The sequence below is a fragment of the Callithrix jacchus genome, chromosome 2 (assembly GCF_049354715.1).
Source record: "Callithrix jacchus isolate 240 chromosome 2, calJac240_pri, whole genome shotgun sequence".
In the NCBI taxonomy this organism is placed as follows: Eukaryota; Metazoa; Chordata; class Mammalia; order Primates; family Cebidae; genus Callithrix; species Callithrix jacchus.
This window is the reverse complement of record NC_133503.1, coordinates 46,799,805-46,821,713: the sequence shown is the minus strand read 5'-3', so window position 1 is coordinate 46,821,713 and position 21,909 is coordinate 46,799,805. Positions and strand designations below refer to the sequence as shown.

The 21,909-nt window shown below is 35.1% G+C and overlaps 1 protein-coding gene across 1 annotated transcript; it reads right to left on the bottom strand.

Moving 5' to 3' along the window:
• Positions 1-820: 820 nt before the first annotated feature.
• Positions 821-15,051, bottom strand: MARCOL (MARCO like). Its single transcript, XM_078365969.1, has 3 exons — positions 15,003-15,051; positions 9,155-10,329; positions 821-925 (listed from the first exon to the last, which is right to left on the bottom strand). Exons 1-3 carry the CDS (start codon positions 15,049-15,051, stop codon positions 821-823), a joined length of 1,329 nt encoding a protein of 442 aa, XP_078222095.1.
• Between the last annotated feature and the right edge of the window lie 6,858 nt (positions 15,052-21,909).

The window sequence follows — 21,909 nt, the reverse complement described above, 5'->3', positions numbered from 1 at the left end:
GCAGTCAGAACTTGAGCTCTGGCAAACCTTGCTGCCATGGGCTAAAGTGCTCTGGGGATCTACATAAATTTGAAACACAGTCTAGGCCTCGAGGACTACAAATACTAGGTGAGTCTTCTGCTGAACAGGGATCAGAGCCAGTGGACTTGCAGGGCACATGACCTGAGACATCAGACAGGGTAATTAAGGGAGTACTTGCACCACCCCTCCCCAATCCCCAGCCTAAAAGGCTCTCAGCTCCAAAAGAGACCTCTTCTTTTCACTTGAGGAGAAGAAAGGGAAGAGTAAAGATCTCTAAGATGCTTTGCATCTTGGATACAAGCTCAGCAACAGTAGGAGAGGGCACCAGTTAGATTCATGAGGCCCCTTTCCAGACACTAGCTTCCAGATGACATATCTGGACACAACCTGGGCCATGAGGGAAACTTCTTACTTGAAGGGAAGGATCCATTCTTTCAGGACCCATCACCTGCTGACTAAAGAGCCCTTGGGCCCTGAATAATCAGCAGCAATTTTCAGGTGGCACACCAAGGGCCTTGAGTGAGATTCTGAGACTTTCAGGCTTCAGGTGGGACTCAATACATTGCCAGCTGTAGTGACTGTTGGAAGAGACTCTTTCTGCTTGAGAAAAGTGGAAGGAACAGTAAATGGCTTTGTTTTGCACCTTAGTATCAGCTTGGTCACAGGGGTATAGACCACCAACCAGGCTCTGAGGGTCTCCAATTATAGGCCTTGGCTCTTGGATGACATCTCTGGACCTGCCCTAAGTAAGAACAGAGACAGTGGCATAGAGGATAAGTCTGAGGCTAGGCAACAATCATCACAAGCTGACTAAAGAGCCCTTGGGCTGCAAGATAATATCAGTGGTACCCTGGTAGTATTCTTCATGGGCCTTAGACTGTGGTGACCACAGGGTGAGGCTCTTCTGCCAATGGAAAGAAGAGGGAAGAGTGGAAAAAACTGCATCTTATGGTTTGAATGCCATCTCAGCTGCAGCACAATAGAACACAAGGTTACCTTCTAAGCTTTTTGACTCAGGTCCCTGGCTCCTGGATGGCACCTCTCTCTGAACTGGCCCAGTGACTGGGAGAGTTCATCCCCCTCTAGGGAAAGATGCAAGCCTGGCAGGCTTTGCCATATGCTGATTATAGAGTTACAGGGCATGAGCAAATATAGGTAGTAGCCTAGCAGTGGTTACAGTGGTGAGCCCGGTGCTGTCCTGTCTTTAGGTCTGACCCAGCTACTGATGGTGGCCACTGAGATAATCGCATCACCCGACCCCAGCTCCAGGTAACTCAGAATAGAGAGACTTTATTTGCTTGTAAGAAGGTGAGAGAAGAAAATAAGAATCTCCGCCTTGTAATCCAGAGAATTCTTCTGGGTGTTTTCCAAGACAATCAAGTTGGCACCTCTACATGTCTACAAGAACCAGAGTATTACTGGGATTGGGATGCCCCATAATGCGAATACAGCTTGGATCACAAGATCACAGCACTCAAGTTCTTCCAAATATCTGGAAAGCCTGCCCAAGAAGGGTGGGCAGAAACAAGCCCAAACTGCAAAGACTACAATAAATGCCTAACTGTTCAATACCCAGATAACAATGAATATACACAAGCATCAGGACCACTTAGGAAATCATGACCTCACCAGATGAACTAAAGTAAGGCACCAGGGACCAATTCTGGAGAAACAGAGATATATGACCTTTCAAACAGACAATTCACAATAGCTCTTTTGAGAAAACGCAAAGACAATCAAGATAACAGAGAGAAGGAATTCATAATTTTATCAGATAAATTTAACAAATAGATTGAGATAATTAAAAAGAATCAAGCAGAAATTCTGGAGCTGAAAAATGCAATTGGCATGTCAGAGAAGGTATCAGAGTCTTTTAGTAGCAGAACTGATCAGGCAGAAGAAAGAAATAGTGAGCTTGAAGACAAGCTCTGTGAAAATACACAGAGGAGAAAAAAAATACAATGAAGCATGCCTATGGGATCTAGAAAATAGCCTTAAAATGGCAAATCTAGAAATTATTGTCCTTAAAGAGAAAGCAGAGAAAGAGATAAGGCTAGAAAATTTATTCAAAGAGGTAATAAAAGAACTTTCCAAACACAAAGGAAGTTATCAACATTCAAGTACAAGAAAGTTATAGAAAACCAGGTAGATTTAACTGAAAGAAGACAACCTCAAGACATTTAATAATCAAACTCTCAAATACCAAGGATAAAGAAAGGATCATAAAAGCAGTGCAAAAAATGAAACAACATACAATGAAGCTCCAGTGTCTGGCAGCAGATTTTCTGTGGAAATTATACATGCTAGGAGAAAGTAGCATGACATAATTAATATGCTGAAAGAAAAACAACAACACAACTTTCACCCTAGAATAGTAAATCTTGGAAAAAAATCCTCCAAACAGGCAGGAGAAATAAAGAAAGACTTTCTGAGACAAACAAAACCTGGGGGATTTCATCAATATCAGACCTGTTTTACAAGAAATGCTAAAGGGAACACTTCGATCAGATAGAAAATGATGCAAATGAGCAATAAGAAATCATCTGCAGATACAAAACTCACTGGTAATAGTAAATGAACAGGAAAACATAGAATATTATAACACCATAACTGTGGTTTATAAACTACTCTTAATAAGAGAGACTAAACAACGAACCAATCAAAAATAATAATGGTGGCTGGGCACAGTGACTCACTCCTGTAATCCCAGCACTTTGGGAGGCTGAGGCAGGTAGATCATCTGAGATCAGGAGTTTGAGACCAACCTGGCCAACACAGTGAACCCTGTCTCTACTAAAAATAGCTAGGTGTGGTGGTGTGTCCCTATAATTCCAGGTACTAGGGGGGCTGAGGCAGGAGAATCACATGAATACAGGAAGCAGAGGTTGCAGTGAGTCGAGATCATCCCATTGCACTACAGCCTGGACAAAACACTGTCTCAAAATAAGTAAATAAATAACTATAACAACTTTTCATGATAGACACAGGCTGCGCACAGCGACTTAAGCCTGTAATGTCAGCACTTTGGAGTCTGAGGCAGGTGGATCACTTAAGGTCAGAAGTTCAAGACCAGACTGGCCAACATAGTAAAACCTCATCTCTACTAAAAATACAAAAGTTAGCTGGGCATATTGTTGCATGCCTGTAATCCTAGCTACTCTACTCAGGAGGCTTTGGCAGGAGAATCGCTTGAAGCTGAGAGGCAGAGATTACAGTAAGCCAAGATCATGCCACTGTGCTCCAGTCTGCGCGAAAGCATGAAACAAACAAACAAAAAGAATTACACTGTTCTGCTGCCTACAAGAAACACACTTCAGGCCGGATTGGTGGCTCATGCCGGTAATCCCAGCACTTTGGGAGACTGAGGTGGGTGTATCATGAGGTCAAGAGATCAAGACCATCCTGGTCAACATGGTGAAACCCCATCTCTACTAAAAATACAAAAAATTAGCTGGGCACAGTGGCGCGTGCCTGTAATCCCAGTTACTCAGGAGGCTGAGGCAGGAGAATTGCTTGAACCTGGGAGGTGGAGGTTGTAGTGAGCTGAGATTGCACCATTGCACTCCAGCCTGGGTAACATGGGTGAAACTCTGTCTCAAAAAAAAAAAAAAAAAAAATTAGCCATATCTTCCAGACAGAAGACAAAAGAAGAAACATTGTATTTAATATTCACACAACATTTCATTCAATGGCTGCAAAATACACATTGTTCTCTTCAGCACATAAATTATTCTCAAGGATAAGCCATATGTTAGCTCACAAAAAATACCAAAAACAATTGCAATAATATTAAGCATCCTCTCCGACCACAATATAATAAAACTAGAAATCATTAATGAGATGGATTTTGAAAACTATACAAACAAATGGAAAGTATGCAAAATATACCTGAGTAACCAGTAAGGGAGAAAATTCAAATAAAATTTAAAAATGTCTTAAAGCAAATGATAATGGAAACACAACATACCAAAACCTATAGGATACAGTAAAAGCATTACTAAGAGGTAAGTTTGTAGCTATAAGAACGTACATCAAAAAAGAAGGAAGCCTTCAAGTAAATAACCCAATGATGCATCTTGAAGAAATAGAAAAACAAGTGCAAACCAAATCCAAAATTAATAGAAGAAAAGAAATAGTAAAGATCAAAGCAGTAATAAATGAATGAGAACTGAAAAATTATAAAATATCAATAAAACAAAGTTGTTTTATTAAAGTCAAACAATATAGACAAATCTTTAGCAAGACTAAAGAAAAAAGAGAGATCAAAATAAATAAAATCAGAGATGGACAAGGCAACATTACAATACTACAGACACTCAAAGGATCATTTGTGACTAGTATCAGCAACTATATGCAAATAAATTGGGAAATCTAGAAGAAATGGATGAACTGCTAGACACATACAACCTAAGCTTGGACCATGAAGATATCCAAAACCTGAACAGATAAATAATGAGTAATGGGATTAAGCCATAATAAAATGTTACCCAGTAAATAAAAGCTTAGGATCTGATGGCTTCACTGTTTATTTCTATCAAATAATTAATGATAATCTAATATCATTTCTACTCAAACTATTCTGGAAAATAGAGAAGGGAATGCTTCCATTCCTATTCTATGAGTCCAATGTTATCCTTACACCAAAACCAGACAAAGAGACATCAGAAGATTAAAAAAAAAAAAACTATAGCCCAATGCCTCTGATGAATATTGATGCGAAAATTCTCAACAAAATGCTAGCAAACCAAATTCAACAACACATTAGATCGATCATTTATCATGACCGAGTGGGATTCATCCTAGGGATGCAAGGATAGTTTAACATACACAAGTTAATTAATGTGATATGTCATGTGAACAAAATAAAGAACAAAAACTATATGATCATTTCAATTAATGCTGAAAAAGCATTTGATAAAATTCAACATCTCTTTATGAAAAAAAGCCTTAGAAATCTGGATATAGAAGGAATATACCTCAACAAAATAAAAGCAGTGTGCAACAGACTCACAGCTAGTATTAAACTAAATAAGGGAAAACTGAAACCCTTTCCTCCAAGATTGGGAGCACAACAAGGATGCCCAACTTTTGTTCAACATAGTACTGAAAATCCTCCTAGAGCAAGACAAGAGGGACACAAGAGGCATTCGAATTGGAAAGAAAGAGGCCAAGTTATCTTTGTTTGCAGATAATCTGATCTCATATTTGAAAAAAACCTAAAGGCTCTACCAAAAAGCTATTTGAACTGATAAACAAATACAGTAAATTTGCAGGAAAAGAATCAACATAGAACAACCAGTAGGATTTTATATGCCAATAATGAACAATCTAAAAAGGAAATCAATAAAGTAATTCTATTTACTTTACTTGCAAATTAATTTAAATACCTAGGTATTAACTTAACCAAAGAAGTGAAGGATCTCCACAATAAAACTCTAAAACATTGATGCAAGAAATTAAAGAGGACACTAAAAAATGGAAAGATATTTTGTGTTCATGGGTTGGAATAATCAATGTTGTCAAAGTGTCTATGTTACCCAAGACAATCTATGAATTCAATGCAACCCCTATCAAAATACAAATGACATTTTTTATGAAGATAGATAAAACAATGCTAAAATTTATGTGGAAACACAAAATACCTAGAATAACTAAAGCTATCCTAAGCAAAAGAAAACTTGAGGAATCACATTACCTGAGTTCAAATTATACTAAAAAGCTATAGTAACCAAAATGGCATGGTACTGGCATAAAAGCAGATACAGAAATCAGTGGAACAGAATAGAGAACCCAGAGATAAAGCCACATGTCCACAGTGAACCCATTTTTGACAAAGGTGCCAAGAGTATACACTGGGAAAAGGACAGTCTTCAATAAATGATGTTGAGAAAACTGGATATCCATATGCAAAAAAATAAAACCACAACACTATCTCTCACCATATGCAAAAAATCAAATCAAAATGGATTAAAGATTCAAATCTAAGAGCTCAAACTATGAAACCACTTCAAGAAAACTTTGGTGAAACTCTCTTGAACATCAGACTGGCAAAGATTTCTTAAGTAATACGTAAATAACACACAACCACAGAGAAAATGGACCAATGGACCACACCACATTGAAAAACTGCACAGCAAAGGAAACAATCAATGAAGTGAAGAGATAACCCACAGAATTAAAGAAAATATTTGCAAACTACTCATCTGGTAAGGGCTTAATAACCAGAATATGTAAAGAGCTCAAAATACCTCTACAGTTAAAAAAATCTAATAATTCAATTAAAAAATGGGTAAAAAATCTATATGAAATATTTCCAAAGAATAAATACAAATAAATATTTTTCAAAAAATAAATACAAGTATATGAAAAGGTGCTAAGCATCATTAATCATTAGAGAAATGCAAATAAAAACTATAGTGATATATCTTCTCATCCCAGTTAAAATGGTTCTTCAAAAGTCAAGAAGTAAAAAATGCTGGTGAGAATGTGGAGGAAAGGAATGTATATGAATCTTCATACACTGTTGGTAAGAATGCAAATTAACGTAAATACTATGGAGAACTGTTTGGAAGTTCCTCAGAAACTAAAAATAGTGGGACAATCCCGTAATCCCACTTCTGGGTATATACCCAAAAGAAAGGTAGTCAGTATATTGAAGAGATATCTCCATTCCCATGTTTATGGCAGAACTATTCACAATAGCCAATATTTGGAAGCAACTTAAGTTTACATCAAGAGATGAATGGATAAAGAAAATGTGATACATACATACAATGGAGCCATAAAAATTCAGCCAATAAAAAATACACGCAATTCAGTCATAAAAAGGAATGAGATCCCGTCATCAGCAACAATGTGGGTGGAACTGAATGAAGGCTATTAGGTTAAGTGAAAGAAGCCAAATACAGAAAGACAAACTTCACATGCTCTCACTTATTGTGGGAGCTAAAAAATTTTTCAATTGAACTCATGGAGATAGAGAGTAGAAGGATGTTTACTAGAAACTGGGAAGTGTAGCTGGGGCAGGGGGAGGGGAAGTGCAGATGGTTAAGGGATGTAAAAATATAGAAAGAATGAATAAGATCTAACATTCAGTGGCACTACAGGGTGACTCTAGTCAAAAATAATTAATTGTATGTTTAAAAATAACCAGAGTATAACTGGATTGTAGCACAAAGGATAAATGCTGGGAATGATGGATACCCCATTTACCATGATGTGATTATTACACATTACAAGACTGTATCAAAATAACTCATGTAACCTATAAATATACATACTTACCATGTATCTTCAAAAAATTAAAACAATTTAAAAAGTATATTTTGTTCTATTTTATAGCTGCACGCATAAAGGCATAATGGATTTATTGTCAGACCAGAGATTAGGAACAGATTAAATGTCCAAGATGTGATTCAAACTCTGTTATCTACTCCAAAGTCCCCGCTCTTACTACATGTCATACTTTTGTTTTTTGGAGACAAGTCCTCCTTTACATGGAAAAACCATAGTCAGGGAAAAGTCATGCTAGCAAATGCAAATCATGTAAACACAGTCATAATTTATTGAATCCCTTTTTTTTGTATGTCCATGAAAGAAAAGTTATAGAGGAAGTAGGATTATGCAGGATTTATTTAAATAATATCTAGGGCATTTCCTTTGGATGTGAGCTGAATGGCAGAAGCCTGTGAATATAAGTAAGCTTTGACTAGCAGGTGAGAACAGAGACATTAATGAGAATAATGAGATATTTTTGATAGAGAATGCAGTATTCTCAGAGCCGAGATGTCATAGGGAGATGAAAAATACCTCTATGTTTTCCAAATCATACAACCGTTTCATGACAATCAATTTATTTCACACATACTCTGTTAAGTGAACATGGTTATTTCTCCTATTCTAGAATAAATATAAAATTGCAAAATGTAAGTGACTTCCTAAAAACTCAGAGACCCGCTGGTGATGGCATTAAGTTCTGAATGGTAGGAGTCTCTCTGAGGGATTACTACTTCATGCCAGCCAAGTGATAATGACTAAGAGAACAAGTGGCCTTTATATGAAAGGCTTGTGAGGAATAAAAATTTATGAGGTAAATTTTCCATTAAGATGATGAGATAGAGGAAGTGTCTAGAAAACTGTTTTGAATGTCAGTATCAAATGGAGGATTGAGAGTAATTGTTAAATAAATTAGGAGGCTGATTGTTGGCAGAGAAGCTGGCAAGTGACGGTAAAAGCACGGCAAGACTCAGAAGGGAATACAGGAAAAGTGGATTAGATAGATATTCACCTGTTTGCAATGATGGCTTCCAAGTAGCAGGCATTTATCTATCCCTCTAACATGCAATTCAAGAGAACTTACTATATGCCACACCTATTTTAGGCTGTGGCAATACAGCCTAAAATATATTTTTAAATATAAAGTATTTTATATTTAAAATACAAAGTACCATATATTTGAAAATAAATGGTACTTTCTTCAAGAAGTTCATTATCTAGCTGAATAAATAGACACTCAATTACAAAGTAATAACGTGAGTTCAATAATCGAGGAAATCATTAGTATTAAGAATACATGAGTGGAAAATCAAAGGGCTCTGTATAATATGGGTGGTGTGTGAGCAACAGTGACATGAAATGAAGCTAAACAGTATGCAATATAGTCATGAAAATCTGTAAATTCTACATTTGGGAGTTTAAGTTATATCTTCTAGGTAGAACGAAGCCACTGGGGAATTTTGAGTAGGGGTCTAAAATATCAGAGAGGATTTTTGATTTAGAAATATCACTTCAGTAATTTATAGATTATTGATTGGGTAAAAATAGACATGAAAGTTAAACCTGGCAAAGGTGTAGGCTCAGTTGATGAGAGTCTGATTTATTCTAGTATAGGTAGAGGGGGCTTGAGTGGAAAATGATATAGGGAATGAAAGATAGAATAGAAAGGCAGTATATTCATTAATAATCATAAGTGTTATGCGTAAAAATAATCAGCTCCAAAGTTCTTATTTTGTTTTATCAGTGTCATTACAAGTGAAATGTCATTAATACATATTGTTTTTTTAAGCATTTTAAGTCTTAGAAAATAGAACTGCTGGGGCAAGCTGACAGAGAAAATGAAGGTATTAACACTAACCTGAAAGTCCGTTATATTGTCATTCAAAGTGTTGTCAATATTTTTTCTTTGTTGATGGTTGTAAAGTGACCTTAATTTTCTTTGTTGGCTAGATGACCCTGGCTTCCATTCCTGGCCAGATGACCCTATATTTTCTTGCTGGCTAGATGTCCCTGGCTTCCCCTGCTGCTTACAAGATCCTAGATCTCCTTGCTGGCTAGATGACCCTAGATTTCCTTGTTGAGTAGATGCCCCTGGCTTCCCTAGTTGGCTAGATGCCCCTGGCTTCCCCTGTTGGCTAGAGGCCCCTGGCTTCCCCTGTTGGCTAGATGCCTCTGGCTTCCCCTGTTGGCTAGATGACCCTGGCTTCCCCTGTTGACTAGATGCCCCTGGCTTCCCCTGTTGGCTAGATGACCCCGGCTTCCCTTGATGGCTAGAAGACCCTGGTTTTCCTTGTTGGCTAGAAGATCCTAGATTTTCTTGTTGGCTAGATGACCCTGGCTTCCCTTGATGGCTCGAAGACCCTGGTTTCCCCTGTTGGCTAGAAGATCCCACATTTCCTTGTTGGCTAGACGACCCTGGCTTCCCCTGTTGGCTAGAAGATCCTAGATTTCCTTGTTGGCTAGATGATCCAGGCTTCCCTTGCTGGCTAGATGACTCTGGTTTCCCTTGATGACTAGATAACCCTAGATGCCCTTGTTGACTAGAAGATCCTAAATTCCCTTTCTGGGTAGATGACCCTAGATTCCCTTGTTGGCTAGCTGATCCTAGCTTCCCCTGTTGGCTAGATGACTCCACCATCACTTCCTGGCTAAATGACCCTGGTGTTCTCTGATGGGTAGAAAATACTGGTTTCCCTAGTTTGCTAGAAGATCCTGCTTTTTTTTGCCTATTAGAAGATTCTGGGTTCCCTTTTTGGTTAGATTTTCCTGAATTCTTTAAAATCCCAGGCTGGTTCAAAACTCCTGGTCTTTCTTGCTTAAAATTCATTTGTTTCCCTAGCTTGTTAAAATATCCTGGTTGTTCTTGAAGACTAAATGTTCCTGGATTTCCTTGTGTATAACTACCTCCTTGCTTATTAGAATCCCTTTGTCCTCCTAGGTGATTAGCTTCATTTTTTTTCTCCAGAATATGTGCAGGTTCTGGATTCTCATCTTGTTTGAAAACACTGGTATTTAAAATCTGGGTTGAAGATGCTGAAATGATAACACAACCAGAAAAAAAAATGAAATAAAGTTATTTACATTAAATAATTGTAAATCAACAACATTTGTCCAAGATATAATTTGTTTTGGATACTTTCTTGATTTTTTAACCAAGCCCCAAGAGAGAATCTTCCCATTCTTCCTCATATCTTGAATATTTGGGTTCCTTCTTTTTTTGTTTACTGTACTACATAAATTTCAAAATTAGAGGTCAATCCAACTTGCCTCATGTCTAAGTCACAAAGTCTGAATTATGTAAATTGAGCCATCATTCTACCCCCAATTCCTTTAAGTGGTTTTCTGATGAATTAAGCTGGCTCTGCACATTGCCCATTGTAAACTTATTTTTTCACAATACTTTATTCCTAATTTTCCAGCTTCACTTTACATATGGCACCATCAACTTTCCAGACAGGAAAAGGCTGGCAGACATGAGCTCTACTTTCTTCTTCTCTCTTTCATCCCACATACTCTCTGTAGCCATCTTTCTTTCCAGTTCCATCCCCAAAACAGATGTTTCCCTTCTCCTTCAGGACATATTTCTTTCAATCAGTTTTATGTTCACCATTTCCAACAAAAGGCCTTAGGATCAACCATGCTCTCTCTGGCGATTATATTACTTCTTTCTATTTTGGTGGAACTACTCAAGAGAATGGTAAATATTATGATTATTTCTTTAAAACCTATGTTTTATAGCTTCTCCAATTTATTTTGGAAGCCTACTTATGACCTAATGAAATATATATATTTATTATGTATAATGAAATATATATTTATTTATCATAATAAATTATGTTTATTATTTATATATAATAAATTATATTTAATTATATATTTCATTATATATAATATATTATACAAATATATATTATATATTTATTATTTATACATAATAAATTATGCTTATTATTTATATATAATATATTATATATTCATTATATATTTATATTATATATTATTATATATTTAATTATATGTTTCATTATATACTATATATTATATTATATATTTATAATATATAACAAATATAATAGATTTATAATAAATATAATTTATTACCTATATAATTTTATATATATATATATATGTCTGTTTCAGACTTATACCTAGGGTCTCACTTTAATTTTCAATTGCTGTGCTTTATATCTCCATAAATATACACATATGTACCTTCAAGTCAATTTAATATGTATATAATTGTGTATGTATTTATGTTTTATGTTTTTTCAGATTATGTTCCAAAATGAGCAGGATCTAGAAAACAATGAATAAACAAATGGGATGACTTTAGAGCTAAATATAAAAGTATCACTTTGGGTATCCTTTTTTCTTTTTGGTAGAAGTGCATATTTTTCTCATCCTTTCCTTCTTGCTTGATAATTCCTCTTTTTTTAAAAATTTTTTATTGCATTTTAGGTTTTGGGGTACATGTGCAGAGCATGCAAGACAGTTGCATAGGTACACACATGGCAGTGTGTTTTGCTTCCTTTCTCCCCTTCACCCACATTTGGCATTTCTCCCCAGGCTATCCCTCCCCAGCTCCCCCTCCCGCTGGCCCTCTCCTTTTCCCCTCAATAGACCTCAGTGTTTAGTACTCCCCTCCCTGTGTCCCTGTGTTCTCATTTTTCATCACCCGCCTATGAGTGAGAATATGCGGTATTTCATTTTCTGTTCTTGTGTCAGTTTGCTGAGAATGATGTTCTCCAGATTCATCCATGTTCCTACAAATGACACAAACTCATCATTTCTGATTGCTGCATAATATTCCATGGCGTATATGTGCCACATTTTCCCAATCCAGTCTATCATCAATGGGCATTTGGGTTGATTCCAGTTTCCTAATATGGGGTTCTCTTAAAAGTTTTAATTAGGTTTACATTTTGTTTTCTGCATAGACTTCCTTGCTATTTTTTTCAATATATGCAATTTAAAATCATTCCAATGTTGATTATTTCAGACTTTTACTTCGGATCTCCCTTGAATTTTCAATTGCTCTCCTTTATATTTTTATAAATATACACATTTTTACCTTCAAATCCATTTAAGTAAAGTTGAACGATAATCAATTAGTATGGACCGAGCATGCTAATGGTATACTACTGCAGGTGATTAAGATCTTGTCCAGAAGCTCAGCTGTTAGCAATCTGCTTAAATAAACTGTGGTATAGTGTGGATATGATTTGTGGGTATAACTTAGACATTCACTCAATTTAACAAAAAAATACGGAAATTAAAAGAATCCACTATTATAAAAGAACCTTAGAAAGAGCTAAGAATGAACAAGACATTTATGGCCCTGCCTGCACGAAGCTGAGAAGTCTAGTAGTGGGGGCAAATAAGTAGGACTTTGTATTATAGTAGAATGATCAGTGCTATCACGTGAGGAGTAAACTAGACAATAGTCTCTTAATCGAAGTAGCATAGAGTGTGGAATCCTTTCCTCTTCCTGGAGAACATGGTATATAAGTAGCATAAGATTCAGTCAGAGAAGCTAATGAGAAAAAATAATTTTTTCAGCTGAGAGATGAGTACATGTATGGCTTCTTTCAGTTCTAGGAATAAAACATTGCTCATTAACAGTCGCTAACACCATGTAGAAATCAATTAAAGTCGATATGTGGATGAAATAGAAAAAAATAGTTGGTAAGATACTTTTATTAATGATTTTCAGTTTTTTTTTATAGGGGACACAAGTAAATGGAGCCAAATCCTAAAGATGCAAAGGGTAAACAGTTTAAAATGACTTTCCTTTTCTTTCCTGTCTATGCACCCACCCCAAACCCCCACCAAAATAATTTCCTACCTAGTACATAATTATTTCCTGTTACCTAGAAAGCAGTAAAAGTAAAGTGTCCAAGACACCACCACATTCACAGGGATTTTTTTTGTGAATTATTTCATAGACATCCTATGTATTTACAAACATATATGAATATAATTATCCACGCAATTGGTGTCACATTGTACACACAGTTCTACTCCTTGTTTTCTCCAAGAAAAATGCAGTGAAGGTTTTGCTACATCAATACATATAGATCATGTTGATTTCTTTTCTCTCAGTGGTTGCATAGTATTCCATTTTATGGGTTTACCATAATTTAACCAGTGTTCTAGTAATAAACAGGTAGTTTATCTCCCTCTTTTGCTATTGTAAGTAATGAATCAATGAAAATCTTAATAATGCATCGTTTCTTACATTGATAAGTAAATTTATGAAATAAAAACTAGGAGTGAATTTTGGAGTGATAAGAGGCAATTAAAATATTATAATGTAGTTTCACTATCTATTTTTTTAAGCAAAATACTTGGAAAATAAGTATCTTCAGCTTTGTTTTGTTTTGTATTTTTTTCCTTCTGATTTTACAGACACTAGGATGGGCTTAGCATTGCTTTTCTGATTCATCTCTCTTCTTCATCTTCCAATCTATAAAATATAACCACTAGATATGTATTGGTACCACATCTGGTACTAATTAACACACTTTCTTCCATCAACTATTAACTTCTAGCACTTAGCAAGGCACTGAAGGTCACAACAGTTACAGTACCTGCTATAATGAAATATGAAATATATGTTCTATAAAGTAATTTTATATGTATATCTGTTTCCCTCTTAAACACACACACACACACACACACACACACACATGAATTGTTCTCCTTTCTCTAATTCTATCTCTTAGCTCTCCCTTTTTCTTAACTCTTACTTCAGCAGCTCCTCAGTGGCATTACTGTACAACTTTTCTTACATCTAATTTGTTTTCAATATTACTACAAGACTGATCTTTCTTAACAGGATGAGTATTATCACTCTTGTACTCAAACTCTGAAACAGCTTTGCAGTATTTTCAATGAAAAGAGAACCACAAATATAAGTGGGGGGTCTGAGGCACTTTATTTTATGATTTCATTTCACTAGGTATAAGAAAAATGGTCAAGCGGAAGCTTATGATTTGGGGATAAATTAGAATCCATTTCATTATCATAAGTTTTATCTTGAGAAATGAATTAATTGAGTTGTTTATTATCTTGAGAAATTTACATCCCAAAACTAGAAATTTACTTCTCTGAAAATCACCTACTTATATTGAGGTAAGGAATAGAGAAACACAAGTTGAGAGTCAAGTACCTAAAAAAACTCATTGTTAACTAAAGCGATTTGTCTGTATAGTTCCTGAAACAACCCTATAAAAATGTATAATAATTTTCATTTTGCAAATGAGAAAATTGAGATTCAAGTAAGTTTAACATGTTTCCTCAAATTAAATGAATGGGAAAAAAAATCAGGATTTGAACATATTATTATTTGACCATACAGCCCAGATCATATCACAAACCATTTCCTTATAAACTATGAACTTGAATATTCACAAATTCATAAGCCTTTTCGTCTGAATTCATCTTTCCAGTCTAATGTCTTGCCTTCCCTAGCCCCCTGTACCTGTTTCTCTTCCACCACACCAAACTATTCACTCTTATTTCATTCAATCACTATATTTATGACTTTGGATCTCTATTTATTTTGTTGGAAATTTATCTTCTTCCATTTCTCTGATGAATTTCCTATTTTTAAATCTTTTGACAAAGTATTGTTAAATCACTTAACATTCCTAATTCTTTACTTTGAGAGTTGGAAGGAAAGCTATTGACTGTGACTCTCTTACCTGAGAACACGGCCAGGAGCATGAAGGGAAAGAAAATGAAAGCCCCCATGGCACCGTCAGTTGTTTCAGACTTGACTGTTGTGCGAGTTAAGCCTAACTCTGCAGCAGGTGCTCTTCAAATAAACCACTCTGAATACCATGTTATATATTTGAAAAATTCTTCACCCCAACTGTCAAACACTGTCACTGTCTTTAATAAATTACAGAGTAATTTTCACAAACTGGAAGGTATTGCTTCTTGAATAAACTGTTATTTTCAAAATTAGCTTCATGCCCCAACTCTCATAAATATTCAAACTTTAATATGCGTCTATTACATATCTTCTTTCCAGAAGAAAATTAAAATGATGAAATCCATGTGGGAAAGTGGTAAATTCAGTGTTCATATTTTTATTGTTAAGGGACGGCTTATCTTCAGTTAGTATTATTATTTGTTCTCCAAGTTTATATGACCACAAGAGAAACTTTCAAGTGATTTATATGTCAATTATGTACCTTAAATTATCTTTTAAAAGCAGGTAAAAATGCATTGAATATTGGTCATTCGTAGTAATGAATGCACACAGTATTCATCCAGATGAATGATGACAGGTCATACATTTTTATGAGGCAACAGGATACAGTAGATCTCATGTTTAAGAAATAACATCACACAATTGGCAATGTTGCTTCAAGTTATTACGTCAAACAGCAGCTCGTGTGAAAATCGCCTTGGGATTTTTAGTTGGTCATAAGCTCAATGTTATAAGACATCGGAATATTGTCTTCAAGATTGGTTTCTCTAAGTAAGAGAAACTTGAATCAATGGAGCATGTCCAAAAGGTAGCTTTGATAATGTGAGGTCTGGAGACCGTAAAACATGAAGTGGATTTACAGCAGTAGGAAGCGTAAGCTCGAAACAGTACAAACCCAGGACTGTTACAGTCATTGACTTCATTTTCTCAAGGGCATCACAGTGGAGAAGAAAAATAGTTTTTGATCTGTTTAGTTACAGCTAGCAGAAATAGTCTAAGGAAGTACAGAATAAATATTTTAGAGTTCTAAAGAAAATTTCAACTTTGGGAAGAGAGATGAACTAGATTATTTTTACAGTTACTTCCAATTCCAAAATTTTCAGAATTAGTGGTTCTGGCTTGTATTTGATTTTCTCTTCAACTTATTTAGAAGAAGGAAAAGTTTGAAAATGATAGATGATTTATTTTAATCAAGAAAGCAATTTTATGGCATCAAAAGGGACAAAGTTTAAGTTTTCTATAGTAAGAACTCAACTTTTACTCCCTGCATAATTATCTTCTAAATTGACTGGAATTCATATGAGTGTCAAAAGAAGCTTATAGAACCCAACAGCATTGGATTGTTTATACACAGACACAAACATGCATATATATACATACACACACACACACACACACACACACGGATGGATTTATATATATATATACATGTATGTGTGTTTTATATATATGTATACACACACACAGAGATCAGGTTAATATTTCAAATATTTTATTATGAACAGCTTCAATATACAGGCAAAATGAAAGAATTGTGCAGTGAAAACCCATTGGTATGGTTTGGCTGTGTCCCTACTCAAATTTCATTTTGAATTTTAGCTTTCATAATTTCCATGTGTTATGGGAGGGACCCAGTGGGAGATAATTGAATCATGGAGCAGTTATATTGTTCTTGTTTTAATGAATAATTCTCACAAGATCTCGTGTTTTTATAAGGGGAAAGCCCTTTTGCTTAATTCTCTCTTCTCTTATCTGCCGCCATGTAAGACATGCCATTTGCCTTCTGCCATGATTGTGAGGCCTCCCCAGCCACGTGGAGTTGTGAGTCCATTAAACCTCTTTTTCTTTATAAATTACCCATTCTCAGATATATCTTTATAAGCAGCATGAAAACGGACTAATACACCAATACACACACCATCAAGATTAATCAATTACCATTTTGCTATATTCTACTATATTGCTACCAAAATAGGTAAACTTTATAGAAGTTATTTCACATGCAGATACTCATTAATGGAGCTCAATGTAGTGAAGTTTCAAATAACAAATGAGTCACAAGAGATGCATTTGTATTTTGCCTAAACAATTGCCTCTTAAACACTCAGTGCTATCATCTGTCCTCCCCATGATTTTTTCTAACTCCAATACTGCTAATATCATCATAACAAGATCAGTAATAAATATTGGTGAGTGCCTTGTAGGTCAGGGTACTTCAGTAAAAAAGTACACTCTCATTAAGTTCATACTCCAAGGTTTCAGAGACTATCTATTTGTACAAGGTGTTCTTGGTTGCTCTGTCTCTCTTTATGTACCTATTTTCCAAATCATTTCAGAAACCTTTTGACTGCTTTTTTTAGTCGCTGCAGTTATCTTAACTGAAACATTTTATTTTTCTTATATTAATGGAAAATTTCTCACCTGTAGAATTATCTTCCATTTTTACTCTCCTTCACATTTGAAAGTAAGCTCAAAATTCGGGTTTGGAGCAGGCTCATCACACCCACATATTTTAAGAAGGGGTATAATGTGTTTCGTATGTCTTGAAGTAAGATTATAGACCAAGGCTTTTCTTTCAGTAGTCATTATACTTGGTGGAAATAACAATAGCAACAGAGTCAAATGACCCAAGGTGTCTGTCCTTTTTTAGCTATATGTCATGCAAGTTAATGTTAATATCTCTCTCTCTCTTTCTCTCTCTCTCTCTTTTCTCTTTCTCTACATACTAAACTATCTAATCATTTCGTCAATTTGCCTACCTAGAGGGTAAAAAATAATGACAGCTATTCATAAAATGAGAGGATCTCAGTAAAATTCTGTTGGTTGAAGCTCTTTAGACAATTTATCAAAGGTGACTTAAAAATTTTTGATTCAATATACATTTACTTTTTGAAGATGTAGCTGTTTGTAAATGCATATTGTTAATTGTGGTCTACTAAGGGGAACATAACTCTAAATCCTGGGACTTGTAGATTAAGAGGACTGTTTGACCTAGAGCAGATCTTATTTTGACATGTAACTTTGTTTTTCGAATTGGATAAAGCCATCTCTTCCACAGCATTATAGTGAAAATGAAAGGAGTTAATAAATAAATAAAAGTTTCTTCTAAATTAAAAGTGTGAGATGTAGTCACTATGATTAACTATCTTTATTATCATCATAAAACAATCATGTTACAGTTTCAGTCATTGACCAGTCTGGTCCAGAATTCCATAACACTCACCTGCAAAGAGGAATAAACAGGTCACACTGATAAAAAGCAGAAGGGTACCTGATGGTGGCTTCTTGGTAAATGAGATCTGCATGGTTTATAGAAAATACACTAACAGAGTTCACTATTGACATTCCACAAGCTGTATTTTAGGTGGCTATATGCAAGAATCTAAATACCTGTAAATTTTGTAGTCAGCTACATTCGCCACCTTAATTATGTAATGCATTTTCCCAAAGAGTAGAGATACCAGAACCAAGGGAACTTCAGGCCTTTTTTAAACATACAGGAACAATAGTCAAAAAGTAATGTTTAGGTGGAATGAAATGTACTACAAGTAACATACCAAGAATTTCCCCTGTTTAGCACATGGTGATAATTATAATCAAGTCATCATCTTCCATTTTGCATAAGTTAGACCTGCCTCCAGCAGAGCCTCGGGTCAGAGAGCTTTCATTTCACAGTAACCTATAGGATGATTTGCACAATTTTTGCACAGTATTAGTAAGGTTTGGTGTCACAACTACCAGGAAAATAAAAACGCTGACATGAGGAATTTTGAATTCAGGGAATTTATTGGACAAAGTAAGAGGGCACTCTCCATTATCATTGAATTTGAAACTCTAGATATCAAGGTAATATGAATCATGGGGCTATTTTCTTCAACCTCTTGCTTTTAGTCAGCCTATGCATGATGGTTTGTGGTTTATTTGTTTTACTTAGTTTACTTGTTACTTGGTCTTGTTCACTTGCTAATCTTAACAGAAATTCACAGGTTGAATTTGGTCCTTGTACATATATGCCATGCACACTTGTGTTCTCTTTCTCAAATCCATCTCATTCGCTGTTTACCTTATAACTCTTGTTCTTACTATTTCCTCTGCCTGAAAAACTCCTGTCCCAGAAATGTAAATGGACAGTTTCTTCTTTCCAGAAGTAACAGCTCAAGTATTACTGACTCAGTAAAGATTTTTCTAACTATTTAAAATATTCCAACCCAAATCAATGTGTTTTATTGTCATAATACGTTTTATTATCTAAAATTATCTTTTTTATTTCATTAATTATTTGTATATATTCTCACTGTCAAATCTACATATACATACACACAAACATATATACAAACACAGGTCCATATACACTAGGAAATAGCTCATGGATCTTTTTTCTGTACTGTGTCTCCATGTGCAAAACAAAGTTTACATAGATAACATTTGATTTTACAAATGTGAACCAATGAAAAGTCCTCTCTTCCTTTGAAGTAATAATTGAGCACTGATTCTTCTAGGTATTATTAGATGCTGAAAATATTGTAATAACAAAGATATATTCACAGAGCTCACATTCTTCATTTTTTTCTCAAACGCTTGCTGGGTTGAACCTACTGTTTACTGGTATTTTAAAGATGAGAAAGAGAAGCTCACAGGCATCAGAAGAAAAAACAATTTAATTAAAGCTATAAGTAGAGAACCACTAAAGAGACCATTATTCACTTGGAAGTAGGGTGGAGGAATGGTCCAGCAGAGACGGTTGTCACCAGGAGCCACAAAGGACCTGACCCTGAGAGTTTTTAGAAGGTATTGAAGCACTTGAAGGGATAACCAGCATTCTAAGAATAAAGAATCCCGTGGAAATAAAACAAACAAGAACTAAAGTATATTTTTTGGAAATGAGAGCAATGGTTAGACACAAATGCAGAGATGGAACTTAAGAAAAAAGGATTTTATAGTCTTTGCTGTTTCTTGTGCTTGGGACCCAGTAAGATCTTTGTATCTATGGGTTTATAGTTTCTATCAAGTTAAGACTATTTTCATTATTTTTTTCACATTTTTTCATACTTTCCACCAGCTGCATGAAGTACCACAACTATTGCTCTCTTCCTGTCTTTTCTTCAGAATATTTTTTCCATTTTCTTTTTGTTGATTTCTAATATTGTGTCTTCAAGTTTACCAGTCTTTTTTTCTGTATTGTCTAATCTGTTGTTAATAACCATATAGTACATTTTCCTCTTCAAGCATTGTGTTTTCTTGTTTTTAAAAATACACTTAAAAATACATATCTTTCTTGAATCTACTTCATATGCTCTATTTTTCTTATATCTTCTTGAACACATAGCATAGCTGATTTAATGCCTTCATCATCAATTACACTATTTGTCTCATTTCTGGGTCTGTTTACCTGACTAATATTTTTTCAGATTACAGGTTATATTTTTCTGCTTCTTTGGATATCAGACATTGTGAATTTCACTTTGTTGGACACTGGATTTTTAAAAATTTTTCATAAATATTTTTCATCTTTGTCCCTGGATGCAATTAAATTACTTGGAAAAGATTTGATATTTGTGTATGTGTGAGACTTGCTTTAATGTTTTGTTAGATGAATTAAAGTAGCCTTTATTCTAGGGCCATTTTTACCCCCACAATACAGAGGCAATGCTGTTCTGAACATTCTACATGCTACTCATGTATTGCGAAGTTTTCCACTCTGCTGGTAGAACCACAAAGTATTTTCCATCCTGTGTGAACACCAAGGATTATTCTCTATGTGTTTTATTTGGGGGGTTCTTACACACACATGGTGATCAACATTGAGCTGAAGACTAGAAAAGGTTTTTCTGCAGAGCTCCCAACCGCTCTTTCTCTGCCTTCTGAACTCTCGTTGCTTGTCTTCACCTCATGGAGATTTAAGATCTGCTTGGGTTTCACTTTCCTGTGCCTTCACCTGAAAACTCTCCAGGGAGCCAACTGGTGCCATTTTAGATCTCACTTCATTTATTTCTTCCCTTGAGAATCAGTGTCCTGTACCTGGTGTCCATTGTATGAGAAGCATTGTTGAGTGTATTTTACCTAGTTTATTCGTTGTTTTAGGTGTGAGAGTAACATCACTCCCTCTTACTGCATCTTGGAAAATCTAGAGTTTTATGCTAAAGACTTGGGTTTATCTTATTCTTACTATAAAGGTGATGAGATTCATATAAAAAGTATCATGATTGAAAATAATTTCAAATACCATTGCTTCCACTTTGCGGAAAATTGGTTGAAGGGCAGAAAGGTTGTGGGGCACTAGAGTGTATTTACAAATTACTGTCTTAAATATGAAATAACAAGTGAGAGCTTGTATCCTCAACTAAGATATTAAATATTGAATCTCACAACTTATACTCTCTTACATATTGCATCTCATACCAGTATCATCAATAATTCAGAATTTAGAAAAAGGTCACATACCTACAGCCACAAAGTCAACAAAAAACACACTGGGGAAAGAACACCATATTCATTAAATGGTCCTGGGAAAACTGGATACCATATGTAGAAAAAAGAACTAGACCCTGATCTCTCACCATAAACAAAAAATTCACAAAATGATCAATTAAAGTCTTAAATGTAAGACCTGAAACTATAAAAATTTCAGAATGAAACTTAGAAAAAACTCTTCTGCCCATTGTCCTAGGTAAAATGTTCATAACTAAGACCTCAAAAGCAAATGCAACAATAAGAAAAGTAGATCAATGGGACTAAATTAAACTAAAATGTTTCTTCACAGCAAAAGAAATGAGAGAATGAATAGACATCCTACAGAATGGAATAAAATATTTGCAAAGTATGCATTCAACAAGAGACTAATATCCAGAATCTGCAAGTAACTCAAACAACTCAATAAGAAAAAAATAAATCAA

Coding starts and splice junctions, on each gene's coding strand:
- MARCOL (XM_078365969.1), bottom strand. CDS start 15,051: ATGGGGGCTTTCATTTTCTTTCCCTTCATGCTCCTGGCCGTGTTCTCA. Junction 10,330..15,002: donor GCTCCTGGCCGTGTTCTCAG/GTAAGAGAGTCA, acceptor TTATCATTTCAG/CATCTTCAACCCAGATTTTA. Junction 926..9,154: donor ACAATATAACGGACTTTCAG/GTTAGTGTTAAT, acceptor TTCCATTGGCAG/AAGAGCCTCACCCTGTGGTC.